The sequence below is a fragment of the Mustela putorius genome, unplaced genomic scaffold (genome assembly GCF_011764305.1).
Source record: "Mustela putorius furo isolate JIRA1106 unplaced genomic scaffold, ASM1176430v1.1 tig00003869_pilon_pilon_pilon, whole genome shotgun sequence".
NCBI classification, from domain to species: domain Eukaryota; kingdom Metazoa; phylum Chordata; class Mammalia; order Carnivora; family Mustelidae; genus Mustela; species Mustela putorius.
In genome coordinates this window covers 22,862,345-22,880,299 of record NW_025422021.1, presented here as the reverse complement: position 1 = coordinate 22,880,299, position 17,955 = coordinate 22,862,345, and the positions used below count along the sequence as shown (strand labels likewise).

At 37.1% G+C, this 17,955-nt stretch overlaps 1 protein-coding gene across 1 annotated transcript in view; it reads right to left on the bottom strand.

Moving 5' to 3' along the window:
• ACVR1C (activin A receptor type 1C) overlaps positions 1 to 17,540 on the bottom strand; it is a 78,860-nt gene extending 61,320 nt beyond the window's left edge. Inside the window, exon 1 of the mRNA XM_004743893.3 lies at positions 16,837 to 17,540. Within this exon, the coding sequence (XP_004743950.1) occupies positions 16,837 to 16,909 (73 nt within the window). The 5' untranslated portion in view covers positions 16,910 to 17,540. The remainder of the gene's footprint in view (positions 1 to 16,836) is intronic.
• Between the last annotated feature and the right edge of the window lie 415 nt (positions 17,541 to 17,955).

Below are 17,955 nucleotides of genomic sequence, written 5' to 3'. Positions count from 1 at the left end.
TGGTAATGGATGAGAATTCTGATTACTTAGGATTCCTACCAACACTGGTATTGTCATCTTTGTTTCCTTGAGCTTTTTTGGTTGTTGTTTGTTTTAGTCATGCAAATAGATATGCAGTGGAAAGTTGCCTGTGGTTTAAGAAGGATTTCCTCAATGACTAATGACACTGGGCAGTTTTGGTGTGTTTATTTCCATTCATATATGTTCTTTATACCTATTCAACTCTTTTGCCCACTTCTTATTGGATTGTTTTCTTGTTATTGAGTTTTGAGAATTCTTTACATAGGCTGATGCAAGTGTTTTATTAAATATGTGTCATGCAAACACTATCTTCCAGGCTGTGGCTTGTCTTTTCAATTCTCTTAACAGCATCTTTGAAAAAAATGTTAAGTGTTCAATTTTGATGAAACCCAATTTATCAATATTTTCCTTTATGGATTGTGTTTTTGGTGGTCACATTTAAGAAATATTGCTCAACCCAAGACCAAAAGATTTTCTTCTATGTTTTCTTTAAGAAGTTTTTTTTTATAGTTTTAGCTTTTATTTTCAGGTCTATGATCTAGGTCTATGATTTATTTTAATACTTGCACACAGGCAAAGCATTTTTTGAGGTACTTTTCTTTCTTTCTTTTTTTTTTTGAGTATCAATGTCTAATCACTGCATCATCGTTTGCTGAAAAGACTAAAAAGACTACCATTTCACTATAGCATTGTCTTTGTACCTTAGTTAGAAAAAAAAAAAATTGGCAATATATGTACTGGTCTATTTCTGCTCTCTCTATTCTATTCCATTAGTCAACGTGCATCTCCTTTTACCAATAACACAATCTTAATTTTGGAGATTTATAAGACTTCAAATTTAAGTTACTGTAAATATGACAACTTTGATCTTTTTTTTCAAAATTGATTTGGTTTTTCTAGTTCCTTTACCTTTCCACATAAATCTGAAAAAACAGCTTGGTGAATTCTGCAAAAATCCCTGCTGGAATTTTAACTGGAACATTGATTGGTATCACACTAACTCTATAAACTAAATTGGGGGATAACTGCCATATTAACAACATTGTGACTTTGATACTGTGAATATATTATACTGTTCCATTAATTCAGGTCTTGTCTAAACTTTTTCAATTGTGTTTTAGAGCTTTCAATACATCCTTCCTTTCAATACAGACCTTCCATACATCCTGTTAGATTTTTCACCTTCATATTTCATGGGTTTTAGGTGTTATTGTAAATGGCTCCCTTTTTCCCTAATTTCTAATTTTTTGTTGCTAGTATATATAAAAATACAATCGATTTTGTGTATTAATGTGTATCTTGCAACCTTGAATTTGAACTAGAATTTCAGTTCTAATTCCTTTTTTGGAAATTCTTTGGCATTTTCTCTACATAAAACCAAATAATCTGTGAATAGAGAAAATTCTTATTCTTATCCAATCCATATACATTTATCTTAATGCATTGGCTAGGACTTTCAATGCAGCACTGATAACAATTGGTAAGAACAGATAACTTGCCTTGTTTTCACCTGTAGTGAAAAACACCCACTTTCATAGGTAAGTGTAGTGTTAGCTGTAAGTTCTCTGAAGAATCTCTTTATCATGCTAAAGAAGTTCACTTCCATTCTTAGTTTAGTGAATTTTTATCAAAGATATTAAGTACTGACATCTGGTTTTTATGTATCTATTGATACTATCATATGTCTTTTTTTCTTCTTTAGTCTGCTGAAATGGTAAGTTGGAATATTAGATTTTTGAATGTTGAGCCAGTCTCGCATTCCCCAAAATAAACTCCACTTGATCACAATGTATAATCCTATAATATCCTGTTTATACTCTTAGATTTGATTTGATATTATTTTATTAAAGGTTTTTGCATCTTCATGAAAAATATTAGTCTGTAGTTTTCTTTCACTAAGATGCCTTTTTCTAGTTTTTGTCTCAGGGTAATGCTGATCTTATAAAATGAGATGATAAGTATCTCCTCCAGTTCCATATTCTGAAAGAGTTTGTGTAGACTAAATATTATTTCCTCCTAATTTTTTTAAAGTAATCTATATGCCAATGTGGGACTTGAATTTATGACCCTGAGATTAGGAGACACCTGCTCTACTAGCTGTACCATCCAGGTGCCCCTCTTTCTAAATTTTTTGACCGAATTCATCAGTAAAGCCATCTGGGATTGGATTCTTCTTTAACAGAAATTTTCCATGTTATTTATTACTTCTTGAGGAGCCTTTGGTGGTTTATACTTTTCAAGGAATTTGTTCATTTCCTAAGTTTTCTCACTGTGGGCATAAAGATGTTTTGAAAGGTTTCCTAATTTTTAATTTTTGTATATGTAGTATGTGCAATGACATCCCCTCTTTGACTGTTGACATTGTTATTTCAGGTTGTTCCTCTTTTCCTTGGTAAATCTAGCTAAAGGTGAGTCAATTTTATTGATCTTAAGAAAACATCTTGGTATTCTTTAATGTTTTCCTATTTTCAACTTCACTGACTTCTCTTTTTAACTTTATTATTTAACTCCATCTATTTGCTTTGACTTCATTTGCTATTCTTATAAATTTCATTCTAATTACTGATTTCAATGTATTCCACAATTTTTGTTATGTTATAGTTTCATTTTCCTTTCATTAAAAGTAATATATACTTCTACTTTAATCCAAGTGTATTTAGACATTTGTTGCTTAATTTTGAAATATCTGGTGATTTTCCAGATAAGTTCCTGCTGATTTCTACTTTATTTCCAATATGTTCAGAGAAAATACACTGTGTACATTAAATTTTTGTATATGTATTAGGTTTGTTCTATGACCCACATTATGGTTTATCTTAACATACTACATGTGCTTTAAAATAATGTATATACTGTTGTAGTTGGAATGTTACATAAATGTCAATTAAGTCAAGTTGATTTAAAGTGTTTCTCATATCTTATATATCCTTACTAATTTTGGGCCCACTTATTCTATCAGTTATGAAAGAGTAGTGTCGAAGACTCAAAATATAATATATACTTGTGTGTTTGCCCTTCTAGTTCTATCAATCGTTGTTTCATGCAGTTGAAGCTCTATGATCAAGTACCTGAACATTTAAGATTATCATATCTTCTTGGTGAAGTGAGCCTTGTAACATTATGGAATATCCTCGGCAACATTCTATTTTCTGAAGTCTACTTTATCTGTTATTAATCTAGTCACTCCAGGTTTCTTATGATCAGTAACTTTTTCTCTTATCTTTAGTTTTAGTCTATTTGTGCCTTTATAGTTAAAGTGTATATCTTATATTGCAAGTGTGTTTCTTAGAGCCAGCATATAGTTAGAGCTATAATCTCAGTTTTTAAATTAGTATATTTAAATGACTCACATTTAATGTAATTATTGATATGGCTGAATTAAAATCTGCCATTTTACTGGTTTCTTTCTATTTGCTTCACCTCTGTTTGGTATTTGTTTGCTATTTGTTTTTAAAGATTTTATTTATTTATTTGACAAAGAGAGATACAGTGAGAGAGGGAACACAGGCAGGGGAAGTGGGAGAGGAAGAAGCAGCCTTCCTACTGAGCAGGGAGCCCGATGTGGGGCTCCATCCCAAGACCCTGGGATCATGACCCTACCAAAGGCAGACATTTAATGACTGAGCCACCCAGGTGCCCCACACCTTTGTTATTTTATCATGTTTTTGGATTCAAAATGTTTATTTCATTTCATGTACTTTATTATATTCTTATTTATGCATTTATAACTTAATAGTTCAAGGGTTGTTCTTGGTTGTACATTATACATCTTTAATCATAATATAACTTCAAGTAATACTATAATCCTTCACATAAAATATAAAAAACTAAACAATTGTATATTCTCAATTTCTCCTTCTTATTCTTTGTGCTAAGGCTGTCATATATTTTATCTATATCTATGCTATACATTCAAAGAGCACTGTTAGTATTTTTGCTTAAGAAAGTCAATGATAGGGGTGCCTGGGTGGCTCAGTGGGTTAGGGCCTCTGCCTTTGGCTCAGGTCATGATCCCAGGGTCCTGGGATCAAGCTGCACATCGGGCTCTCTGCTCAGCAGGGAGCCTGCTTCTCCATCTCCCTCTGCTTGCCTCTCTGTCTACTTGTGATCTCTGTCTGTCAAATTAAATAAATAAAATCTTAAAAAGAAAAAAGAAAGTCGATGATATTTCAGGGTGATTAAAACTAAGGAAAATATATTTTATATTTATCTTCATTTTAGCCATTTTCAGAGATATTTCTCTGTGTGTATTCAAGTCTATGATACTGTACACTTTCTGTCTGAAAACATTCCTTTAATATTTTTTGCTGTACAGGTCAAGAAGTAATGAATTCTCAGTTTTTATGTATTTAAAATGTCATTAACCCCTTTATTTTAAAAGATAACTTCAGGGGTGCCTGGGTGGCTCAACCAGTTAAATGTCTGCCTTTACCTTAGGTTATGATCTCAAGGTCCTAAGATTGAGCCCCACATCTGACTCCCTGCAAAGCAGGGAGTCTGCTTCTCCCTCTCCCTCTGCCTCTCCCCCACTTGTGCACTCTCTCTCAGTATATAAATAAATAAATAAAATCTTTATAAAAAATAAAAGATAATTTCATGTAGTATAGAACACTTGGTTGCTTTCCACTTCTGCTCTTTAAAGTGGTCACCTTACTGTTTTCTTGTTTGCACAGTTTCTGATAAGAAGTCTGCTGTAATTCTTAACTTTATTCCTCTGTAAAAGGTCTATTTTATTTGGACTGCCCTCAAGATTTACTCTTTTACTTCTGAATTTTATCAGTTCATATATGATGTGTCTAACAGTGTGGGGTTTGGGAAAAGAAATATTTATCCTGCTTGGGCTTCTCTGAGCCTCTATGATTTGTGATTTGATGTCTTTCATTGTATTTGGAAAATGATTAACCAATATATCTCTTAAAATATTTCTTCTGGGGGTGCCTGGGTGGCTGAGTCATTAAGCCTCTGCCTTCAGCTCAGGTCATGATCCCAGGGTCCTGGAATTGAGCCCTGCATCAGGCTCCTGCTCTACGGGAAGCCTGCTTCTCCCTCTCCACTCCCCCTGCATGTGTTCCCCCTCTTGCTGTGTCTCTGTCTCTGTCAAATAAATAAATAAAAATCTTTTAAAAAGCATCTATTCTATCCCATTCTGTCCCTTTTCTATATAGAATTCCCTTTACACATATGTTATACCACTTTATATTTTCTCTCACCTCTTGGATGCTCTGTTTTGGGCCTTTTCACTCTTTTTCTTTTTATCTCCTGACACCTCCCATTTTATTTTAATCATCTTGTAATACCATAATTACATAATTACAAGGTAATTTCTGTTTGTCTATTTTCAAGTACATGATTTCTTTCTTTGGCTGTGCTGAGTCTACTGATGAGCATATCAAGAGTATTCTTCATCTCATGCTTTCATATCTAGAATTTCCATTTGACATGTTCTAATATTCCCTTTATGCTAAAATGCCACATATGTTCATGTGTATTTCCCACCTTTTCTACTACAGTTTTTAATCACAATTATTTTAAATTCCTATATGATAGTTCCAATATCTGCATCATAGCTAAATCATGAGTGCCCTGTCTCTTATGAGCAAGGTATTTCCTTGATTATTTGAATGCCTCATTATGTTTGGTTGATGTCAATATAATTACAAAACTTTTAAATGTAGTCATAGAATTATAAAGGTCTTTACACTGAAGGTGTAAAGGAGGTGTCATGGGATAAAAAGGGAAGTGAAGTTGGCAAAATAAAGCATTAAGTGTAAAGAGTGATATATGATATAGTACAATATTGACTCGAAAGGAACATTAAATTAAGAAAAAATACATGTTAGCTTAGAAAAACTACTAAAAAAAATAATTAAAAGAGGGACGCCTGGGTGGCTCAGTGGGTTAAAGCCTCTGCCGTCAGCTCAGATCATGATACCAGGATCCTGGGATTGAGCCCAGCATCATGCTCTTCACTCAGCAGGGAACTTGCTTCCTCCTGCTTCTCTGTCTACTTGTGATATCTATCTGTCAAATAAACAAAATCTTTCCAAAACAAACAAATAATTAATTAATTAAAAGAGAGTGTCAAGAAATCAATAAAGAAAATGAAATGAAATACTCAAAAAAAGTGACTAGCCCCCCCAAAAAGGCAAAAAAAGGAGACAGAAAAAAATAAAAAGAGAGACAAGTAGCAACAGGGTAGGCATGAATCCATACCAATAATTATACTAAATGTTAATGATCTAAACACTTGAATTAAAGGCAGATATTGTAATATAGTTAAAGGATAAAAATCAAGAACCAGCTATACGCCATGTACAAAAGTTGCACAACCAAGATAAAGACACAGATGGGGTGTAAGTAAAAGTATGGGAAAAACAAACATGCAAATATGAAACATAAAAATGTTGGCATAGTTATATATAATTTTGCACAGAGTAGATATGAAGACAAAAGTATTAGTGAGATGAAGTGGGATATTTAATAATAATTGGTCATTGCTTCAGGAAGACATGACAACTGTAAATGTATGTACCTAATAAGAGAGTTTCAAAATATATGCAATAAAAACTAACAGAACTAAAGGGAGAGAAAGCTAAATCCACAAGTATAGTTGGAGATTTTCAATACCCCTCTCAGTAAAAATATAGATGATGTGAACAATATTATCAATGAACTGTACCTAATTGGCATTTACAAAGCAATACACTCAACAGTTAAAACTAATCTATGCTGGATAAAATACAAACTCAGGAAAGACTGGGTGGAAACAAGAGGAAACTTATTGTGATGGTGTTTATTATTAACATCTTGAAAAGATTAAGGGAATGAAATTCTCAAACACCATGACTGCACACATAAGCTTTGTGAATGTTATTATATGTAATATATGTAAATGTTTCATGAAAAGAGAAAAATGTTAGCAAGTATTGTACTTGTATAAATGCATAATGAAGTATTTAGAGGGTAGTGTAATGATATTTGTAACTTATTTAGAAATACATAAAAATAATACGTATTTGATGAATAGAGGAATAGATAAACAGATATATATGTGATAAAGCAAGCATAATGGTATGATCTAGTTGATGGATATATGAATCGATGAACTAAATTTCTTTCAATTCCAGCTAATAAAAAGTTTCTTTTTCATTATTATTATTAGTTTCAGGGATAGGATTTAGTGATTCATCAGTTGCATATAATACCCAGGACTCACTACATCAAGTATACTACTTAGCCCATTACTCAGTCCCAGTCCCAGTCCCCCAACCACTTCCTCTCCAGCAACCCTATTTGTTTCCTATAGTTAAGAGTCTCTTATGGTTTGCCTCCCTCTCTATTTTCAGCTTATTTTATTTTTTCTTCTCTTTCCTTATGTTCATCTGTTTTTTTTTCTTAAATTCCACATATGAGTGAAATCATATGCTATTTGTCTTTCTCTGACTAATGTGGTTTGCTTAGTATAGTACCCTCTAGTTCCATCCTCATCATTACAAATGGCATGATTTCATTATTTTTGATAGCTGAGTAATAGTCCATTGTTAATATATACCTCACTTTCTTTATACATTCATCTCTTGATAGACATCTGGGCTCTTTCCATTATTTGGCTATTGTGGACATTGCTGCTTTGAACATTGGTGTGTGGTTGCCATTTCAAATCACTATGTTTGTATCCTTTGGATAAATACCTTGTAGTGCAATTGCTGGCTCATAGGATAGTTCTATTTTTACCCTTTGAGGAAACTCCATACTGTTTTCCAGAGTGGCTGTACCAGTTTTCATTCTCACCAGCAGTGTAAGATGGTTCTCCTTTCTCCACATCCTTGCCAACATCTACTGTTTCCTGAGTTAATTTTAGCCATTCTGACTGGTGTGAGATAGTCAATTGATGAGAAGTTTAACTAAGTGATGAGGAAAAGGAAAATGAAATAAATCTTTTCCAGAAAATAAAATTCATTGTCAGAAGAAATGTTCTTCAGGTTAAAGGAAAAAGACACCAGATGTAAATTCACTTCTACACAGAATAATGGAAAACAATGAGCAGAAATGATAAATACGTGGGTTAATGCAAAATCCTACATTCATTTTTTAATTCATATAAAAATAACTAAGTATTTAAGCCAAAATAAGAACTATTTTTTTCAAGGTCTATAAAATATTTAGAAGTAAAACATGTGAGATTAATTACACAAGGGACAAGAAGAAAAAAATGAAAGAATATGAGAATAAGGTTCTTAGATTAAACTATGATAATTTAATGATGGACATTATAAAACTTGGAACAATCACTAAAAATAGACAAAGAGATGTAGCTTATAAACCAATAGTGGAAATAATACAGAATAGTAACATTTTGTCAATTAAACCAAACTAAGGCAAAAAGTAGAAAGAAATAAAGGGAGAGACATAAAAACAATAAGGTGACAGATTTAAACACAACCATATTGATAAATACATTAAATGTGCATGTTCTAAATTCTCCAGTTAAAAGACAAGTATGTAAGCCTGAATAAAAAAGCAGGACCTTTCCATATGCTCTCTACTAGAAGCCCAATTTAATATATATATATATATATATATATATATATATATATATATTTGTGTGTGTGTGTATACACACACATAAGTATATATATATATATATATATGTATGTATACATACATAGATACAATAAAAGTTTAGAATAAGAGAAATCTATGATATGCAGGCAATCAGTAAAAGAAAGCAGGAGTAGCTATATAAAAAGAGATACAAAAAGATTAACCATGAAAAAGCTGGGATGGCTATATTAATATTAACAGAGTAAACTTTAAAGCAAAGATTACAAGTGATAAAGAGAGACATGGCATAAGAATAAATAACACCAGGGTAAAGTGGGAGATTTCCTAATGATAAATATGCATTAAGAGAACATAACAATTTTAAGGTATATGTACATATTAACAAAATTTTCAAACACATGAAGCAAAAATCAGAAAAACTAAAAAGAGGAGCAGACAAATTCACATGTATGTAGGAGATATCAACAATCCTCTCTTGGTAATTGAAAAACAAGCACGTAGAAAATCAATAAAGATATAGAAGCCTTGAATAACTCTGAGAAACAACTTGACCAAATAGCATCTATAGAACACTCCACCCAACAACAGCAGAATATACGTTATTTTCAAGAACATGTAATACATTTACCAGGTCAGATACAGGTTAGGCTCTAAAACAGATCAATAAAATTCAGAAAAATTAAAATTATACAGATTATGTTCTTTCACTCCCAGTGTATTTAAATCAGAACTCAATAACAAAAAACAACCTGAAAATCCCCAAAATATTTAGAAATTAAACAAAGGACATCTAAAAAACCCACAAGTCCCAGAGAATCATAAAGAAAACTAGAAAATACTCTGAACTCACTGAAAGTTAAAATACAACATAGCACAATTTATGAATGAGCTGAAACAGTTGCCAAGGAGGAAATGTGAAACTTTAAATGCCTGTATTAGAAAAGAAGAAAGGTCTTAAATGAATGATTTAATAAAAGGTCATCAAACTATGGCCCATTGGCTGTCCCATTTGTAAATAAAGCAACACCTATTTGTTTATGCATTGTCTATGGTTGATTTTACATGAAAATGGCTGAATCAAGTAATTGTAACACAGACTGTTTGGCCCACAAGCCTAAAATATGTATTATCTGATCCTTTAAGAAGAAGTTTGCCTGCTGTTGATCTAAAGTACCAACTTAAGAAGCTAGAATAAAGAAGAATAAATTAAACTCAAAGTAAGTAGAGGAAGGAAATATTAAGTTAAGAGTAGAAAACAACTAAAGGAAAAAAAAAACCTGAAAATCAATAAAGCCAAAGTTATTTATTTGAAAGAATTTAATAAAATTGATAAATTCGCACCGATCAAGGGAAAAAGAAAGAAAATTCAAATTCCCAATTCAGAAATATAAGAGAGACAGCACTATAAACCCTATAGATATTAGAAACATAATAAAGGAATTTAGGAAAACTTTATGATAATGACAATATATAAAGCAGAGTTCAGTAAAAGCAATTCTAAAAGAGCATCTTCATCTTGATTTGACACAATAAATCTCATTCTTTAAAGTCCATTTGTCTTAATGAAATTAATTTTCTCCTCTGTGCAAAAAGTAATACTTTTTAATATAGTTAATATACAGCTAGAGAACAGCTGTAAGGAAAAAATTAAAAAATAAAGAGAGATCCATTTAATTATACATTTATTATCCTGTAAGAAATGTTCTACTACGGGCGCCTGGGTGGCTCAGTCTGTTAAGGGTCTGCCTTCAGCTCAGGTTATGATCCCAGGGTCTTGGGATCCAGCCCCGCATCTGGCTTCCTGCTCCGTGGAAGCCTGCTTCTCCCTCTCCCACTCCCTCTGCTTGTATTCCCTCTATCCCTGTGTCTCTCGCACTCAAATAAATAAATAAATAAATAAATAAATAAATAAATCTTTTTTTTTAAAAAAGAAAGAAAGAAACGTTCTGCTAATCATATATTTATTCTTTATTTAGAGTTTCAAATTTACAATGGATTACCTTTTTCTGAGAAATATACACTACAGGTAATAGGTAGAATTTGAGTGAGAACAAAGTCTCACTTTGATTATTAGAGCAGACAAATATTCACAGAGCAGATTTTTATATTCTTGAAGAGCAATAATGGGGATGGAGAAAAGAAATAAACACACTTTTAAGGGAGCAGTCCAGAAAAATGTCATCAGATAAAATTATGAGATGTGATGTATTAATACTCTTCAATATATTTTGGCTCTGTTTTAAAACAATCTGGTTCCTTAAAGCTGTGGTAATCTGGATTACCACCCTTTGAGTTAACATCTCTTGGATAAGCATGCCTTTATGAAACTAAACATTTCGCATTAAAATGCTCATTGTCTGGACCATAATGGGTTAGATTTATTTCTCATCTTGTTTTTGACCAAGTCAATCATGGTGTTAAACAAAATATTTAAAAAGAACTCAATCCACATACAGAGATACGGTGCTTTTCTCAATCATTGTACCTTACCATGAGATAGGGATGATAAAACAAATTAGAAGAAAATATACGTGTCTCGCTTCCAAAACTAAAGTATCCTAATCATTTTCTCGGTGTGAAAAGTTTAATGAAAAAGTAGATAGATCTAATTTGGGATCCTTAAGTCACTGGCAAATTTAAATTGTTTTAAAAAATAATAAGCCAAGCTCTTGAGTCATACTGAATGATTCACCCATGAATTCTTGAGGGGATTAATTTAAAACAGTTCCAAAGAAACATAAGTATATGCACATACTCTAAAACACAGCAGAGAACAACAGAAAAGGGAAATTACTCTGGAGGACAAAAAGCAAAAAAATGAGGACAGAGTAGAACCTTATGATTCTCGTTGGCCAATCAGAGCAAGTGAATGCAAGAGCCATGTGGTAAAGCAACGAGCAACCCCTCCCAATTAGGAGCGCTGGCTTCTATGGAAATGAAGTCTCCTCCTGCCTGCTTCACACTCCTACTCACCTCCTCCCTCCCTTTTACTTTTTACTGGATTCCTAAATGTGAGGAGTAGTGGTTTTCCTGTCCCCATTCGGGGGAACCAAGAGGCCCATGTGCTTTAGGGATGTGGCTTCCAAAGAATGTGAAAGGCACCAGGTTCATGACCACAGTCCTGTCTTCTACAGAGGTAACAAATGTGGGAAGGGCAGGACCTGCTTCTTGGTAGAAGAGAACCAGCCATCTCTCTCCACAAACTCTCCACCTTTTCCTGCCTGAGCAGTAGCCCCTGACATTATTGCCTGAAACTTGTCCGCTACCAAGAAGGCTGGGGACTAATGTGAGGTATTGGAGAAAGAGGTCCCCACTCCGCCGTCCTGCTTCACTTGGCAGGCATCCTGCAGCCTTTCAGTCAGTGTCAGGATCCAGGATTCTGAGGTATCACAGCCTCCTCCCCTTTATCCTTAGGCTGTTTAACTGTTACAAAGTTTGAAAAGAGGAGTAGGTTAGAGTTCTGCCATGCAATTAGGGGACAAAGTACCAGGTAACCAAAAGAACAGTTACTTTGCTTTATTTTGCCTCTCTTTTCTGGATATCACCCTGAATGACCCCTCTTAGACTGAAGAAGCACAGCTGCGACAGGACAGTATTGGGTATTCCGATTTCTCCTAGGAAACGGGGAAAATCTGTACCACTTACAAATATATCCCTTTATTATCCCAGTTTCGTAAATAATGTAAGGATAAAACTTGAGATCGGAGAATTGGCTACGAAAATTTAAAATAGAGACAGCCAAAACAATGAAAAACGCAGAGGTGGCCTCACAGATAAGTGATAAGGAACAATATAGAGGACACACTTGGTGCTTAGAATTTTCCCTCTTTTTCCCCGTTTAGTTCTGTTTTCCATTTATATTTAGAAATTAGCTCTCTCATTTTATTAAAATAAACCCTTGATATACATGCGAACATATCCGTTTAAGCTTGTTAATGATCCATGCATAGAGTTGTTCATTTAAAAGGCCACCGTCCTCTACACATCTCAAAATGAAGCCCATACTAATCATTTGGTAGCTGGCCAAGACTTAGGTCAGAGCAAGAATTAAAAAGTCCATAGTTGAAATCAATGTATCCCTGTCCATTCCCCAAAGGATGAGCAGTTAACTCTCTTAGGCACCTGCTCTTAAACCTCAATCTGCCTTCGATGAACAGGTCCTGTGAGGGTACCCCCTCCCCTGCTCTGACTCTGCCCATTCTCCACTCCCCTTATCCGTCTCTTATTTACAGTAAGAGATACAAGTACTGCCAAGAAAAATACAATGAACTGCATCTTGGCTACTGCCTGGAAGCAGTTCTCCTAAAAGAGAAACCTAGGAATGCTTATTCAAAAGGCAAATACTCTAAAAATGCATTTGAAAATAACAATCACATTCAAGAAAATAGTTGGGCAAAACTACCTGCTTTCACCCACCAGGGAGTCTAGGGAGCTCTAACTTTCTCACCACCTTTTCAGGTCAAGAACCCATGTAAGGTTAAGAGAGGCTGTCTCTCCGTTCACTGAAAACAGTAGAGCCAGGCAACGCATGACCGCAAGTGCTAGAGGTGAGCATTCAGAGACACATACAGGGGCGGTGGCAGAGCTAGAATACAAGTGGTAAGAGAAAGAACTAGAAAAGAGGTCTGTGCTTCTCTTTCTAACCTAAGATCCCAGCATACCCGAAACAAGAGCAGCTTAGCTCACCGCAATTATCTCTTTCATGTAGGACAGCCAGGTAAAAGTACAGAACACTCAGTTAAATTGGAATCAAAGACCAATTATTTTGACTCTTGATTTTTTAGTCTAGACTTGTGCCTGGAACCCCAGGCCCTAAACAACCAACTGCCTACTTGGTATCTCCACTTTGGTGTGTACTAGGCATTTTAAGCTCTCCATGCCGAAACTTAGTTCCAGCTGTGGGCCACCATTCCCACCCCCACCTGGGGCCCGATCTGCTCCTCCTGAGGTTGCCAACCTGACCCCACATCATGGTACTACTCCTCCACTGCTCGAATCAAAAATTTGGAATCATCCCCATTCCTCTCTTACACTTACATTTATTTGAGGAACTCTGTTTGATAACTTGAGGCTAGATAACAAGTTGAGGTACTACAGTTAATGAAGAAATATGCTGCCAAGGACTTCTGCACAGAGTTTCTCCTGGGCCAGAGAAGTCTCTTCCTTAAGAACCATCTGTGTCACATGTGTGTCAACCAACCAATAAATGACCCTGCTTAAAGAAGGGCAAAGGTGGCAACTTCTTCTGCATTTGTACCCTCATCCAGCCCAAGGCTTTCACTTTCACTTCCAGCACACCTTAAAATGGGCAGCGGAAACATCTCCCCATCTGAAACCCCTATCCTGTTTATTAAATGAAAAGTTATCTTCTCACTCTTAGAGCAACTGCATCTAGCTTTCCAGTCTCTTTATTTTATTATTTTGTTTAAGATTTTATTTATTTATTTGAGAGAGATCACAAGCAGGGAGAACTGTAGAGGGAGATGGCGAAGCAGGCTCTCCACTCAGGAGCAGGCCCAGCCCTGGGCAGGGGAGGGGAGAGGGGGTCCTGGATCCTGGGTCCTGGAATTATAACCTGAGCTGAAGGCAGACACTTAACTGACTAACCCAACTATGTAGCCCCTGAACTTTTACTCACTTACTAACTTATTTATTTATTGTAGCTTTCCAGACTCTTAATAATCCATTCCCAACCAGGAGACCAAGGAATTTCATAAAATTAGTAGAGAATGCACCATGTGTAAATCCATATAATATCCCAATCACAGCTTCAAACTCCAGAACTCCAAGATATTTCGTGCTGACTTTTTGTTTAGTATACCTGATAAATGTGAGATCATCTGAAGTCTTTCTTACCAAACAACAAGGAACCCAGACACTAGATAATTAGTGTAACTCAGAGAAGCCTAATTTTTTAGCCAGCCCAGCCCAATAAATATTTTCTCATTTTTTTTTTCCATCAATGGTTACCCTCTGAGAGTCTCATCAAGGAACAATTGTTTCTACTCTACTGCTAATGCATGGCATGGTTTAGGTGACAGAGATGCTGGGGAATAACAGCCAAGCAGAAAGAGTTTATTGGTTTATCGATGTCTTCAGGTATTTAAAGTCATAAGCCTGGTGCTCAGCAGAGTCAGATTGGAAAGTGGTGCTTTCTGCCACCCAGCCATGATATAGTGTCAGGAGTGACTTCTACATTTTCAAAATTGACCATTATGACAAACTATGTAATTTATAAAAGTAACTAGATTAAAAAACCATACAGGTAACCACATGAGAAAAACAATTTAAAAGATGAAGTTTTTAAAAAACTACTTTGACCTCCTCTGCCAAATAATCAAAGATGGGTATAAAAGTAAAATTCAAGAAAGTAGACAGCAATAGACATTGTTTCTGCAGGACACAAAGAGAGATAAAGTTCTTACAAGAGATTTGACATAGAAAAGTTTATTATAAAAGTTTAATTTTGGTAAGTACTTCTTTACTATATTGACACATTATCTCCATATCGGTCATTTTTCTTAGCCTTCATATTTTGAGGGAAAAAATTTTTGAATGGATGGTCTATTTTTTTTCTTTTTCATACATTTCAATGTCAAAAGTTTCCATGCCTTTTAAAGAACATAGCTTTGCATATTTATCAATACTGCTATGCCCAGGGTCTCTAAAATTTTCTGAAGATTCTGACATATAACAAAATATATGTTAGATAAAAAAATAATTATCTTTTTTAAATGTCTGTGGCAAATTTATTAGCTCCCTAAAATAAAAAGTGTTGTACAGGCAATCTGTGGAGGTAATTTTACAGGTACCTCGTCAAAACTGTGATACCTAGAAGGCTATTTAATTCTTCTTCTTCTTCTTTTTTTTTTTTTTTAAGTCTGTTAAATTCATCAAGAGTACTTTGAGTGTTCCAAGTTAGTGGAGTTTCTGCTCATTTCTCATAAAGACTTTCCCATTGTCAGTTTTCTTCCCACTGATGAATTTACTAACTCTGAATGCAAATGTTTCACTTTATCCCATCATTCTCTGGACAGTCTCTGAGTAGTAGCTTTCCTAAAAGCCTGTGCTTTTCCAAAGATAACTAAAATGCTTTAATCCTCATATTGTATTAATCACTTCCAATAGTCAATTTTCATTTGAATATTGTATGAAGTGATTCTCTCAGGCCATCTGAAACATCAAATCTGCACTTGACAGAAATCATACTATTCAAAACATTCCCCTGCACATGTCACTAAAAGGAAAACTACCCACCCTGGAGTATAGCTATTAATGTCAAACAGATTGTCATCTGGGAAAACAAAAATGCATAAAAATCAGCTTCGGACAAAGTACAGCTCTATGGAAAAACACCAGGTTTTTGTGTGCAAATGTCTTAAATGTCTGATTGAAATGTTTAAAGAACGAGTTAGCAAGGAATCTGCCGCTGTTCTCCATAGCCCAAGATAATGTTATAACGAAAACAGTTTTAGAGCTAAAGGGTTTTTCTTCATAGCACACTATGATTTTACCGAAGATGCATTTGCCCCAGTTTCTAGTAAACGTTATAAGAAATGTTTGGTTTCCAGCTTGGGCCGAGGGCTCTATTTAGCCTATCAAGGCACAGACCTGTTAAAAACGCTGGGGCGCTTGCCAGAATTTTTTCTCCTGCAACTCTTGGTAAAGATCGTACCTCGAAAGCAATGTGCGTTGCAAACCACGCAGATCTAAGCTCCCTCTCCCGCCTACAGAGCTTGGCACCCGCGGCTTCTGAGAGATCCTTTGCCTCCTAAAACTCAGACCGAATCGCCACCACCATTCCCCACCACCTTTCCACCACCACCGCGCCACAATCTTTGCTCAGCTCTCCGGAGCCCAGTACAGAGCGTGCCCGAAGCCCCTGCAGCGTGAACTCCTGGTGCCACTCAACTCCCCAGCCCAACGCACACCCACAAACACACTCCCTCCGCTGCAAACTGCCCCCAAATTTGTCACCCACCTCACCCCTACTACCCCCGCGTCCCTGTCGTTTTTTCGCTCCTCCTGGTGGCTCCGTCCCCAGCACACCTGTCTAATCCTATGGCTACCAGACGTCAGGTGCCCACGCTGCGCCCTATCCCGCGCCCTCTCGATCCAACTGGCGCTTCCCACTCCGCCCAGTGGAAAGTCAGTGTACTCGCAGCACCTTCTACTCCACCCGCGTGCCCACCCGCAGACCTCCCCCTACTCCCACCCTCTCTTGCGCTGCAGAAGGAGCGCCCGTCGTACCTGTCGAGATCGCGGCGGCGGTGGCGAGCAACAGGAAAGCCTGGCGGAGCGTCGCGCACTGCGCTCGGGTCATGGCCACCGGGCGGCCGCGCCGGGGCTGCGAGGTCCCAGAGCGGAGCTAGGCGGTCCGAGCCGCCCGGGCCGCTTTGAAGTTCCCGGGGCGCGGGCAGGATGGAAGCACAGTCCCGTCACCTTTTTGAAGAGCGCGGTTGGCTCTAATCCATGCGGGCGCCCCGCTCTCCTGCCTCCCCCATCCCTTGCCCCCCGCGGCTGGCAGTGCGCGACGCTCCTGCCACCGGCCTCAGCAGCCCGCTGAAAGGGCGGGGGGCGGGGGGGACAGAGCCCGCCCCCGCCGCGCCTCCGCCCCCTGCGCCCTCTTCCAGCAGCCCGGGGCCTGCGTTGCCGGCCAGGCGGGCAAAGGGAGCCCAAAGGCCGGGCAGTGAGACTGCCCAGAGCTGGGGACAAGAGAGGGGATTGGGTAGCGCGGAACCCACAGGACCGGAAAGCTGGGAAAAGGGTCAGGACGCGAGGAAGAGCCCCACCGAGGCTTTAGGGAAACTTAAACCCTGCCGCAATTCCTTCCTGGTGGTCGCTCTACAGCCTCTTACAGAAGAGCCACTCGTCCAGATCTCTTGACATTTGTTTGTAGTCCCGTGGGCTAAAGGTTTTCTAAGTAGACTGAGCCTTGAGACAGCCTCAGGTTTCCCGCGGGGCTCGTCCCACCACCTTTTCCCGGCTGTGCGCGCGTCTGTAGAAGGGCGCCCTCTCTGTTCAGCCCTGGAAATAACCAATCCCTACTGCCTTGGCTACCCATAGTTTGGGCTTAATAAACTTTCTTACTCGATGTATTCCGATGACCCCCCCCCCCAATGGACCAAAGCTGGACCACCAGCGCCAGGCCATGTAGTTATCTGACACATTTGGAGGCAAAATACCCGTCTTCCTATGCGCTATGGAAGGTCTCTTGCAACAATTTCAGCAATGAAAATATGGGCCGGAAGAGGGGAATCGTACACAAGGATAAAGGCAAGGTGAAGCGTCATTTAAAATAATGTGTTGGAAACTTGTTTGAATTTAATTCCTGGAGCCCCCTCATCAAACGGGCGAGCTTCCCATGCG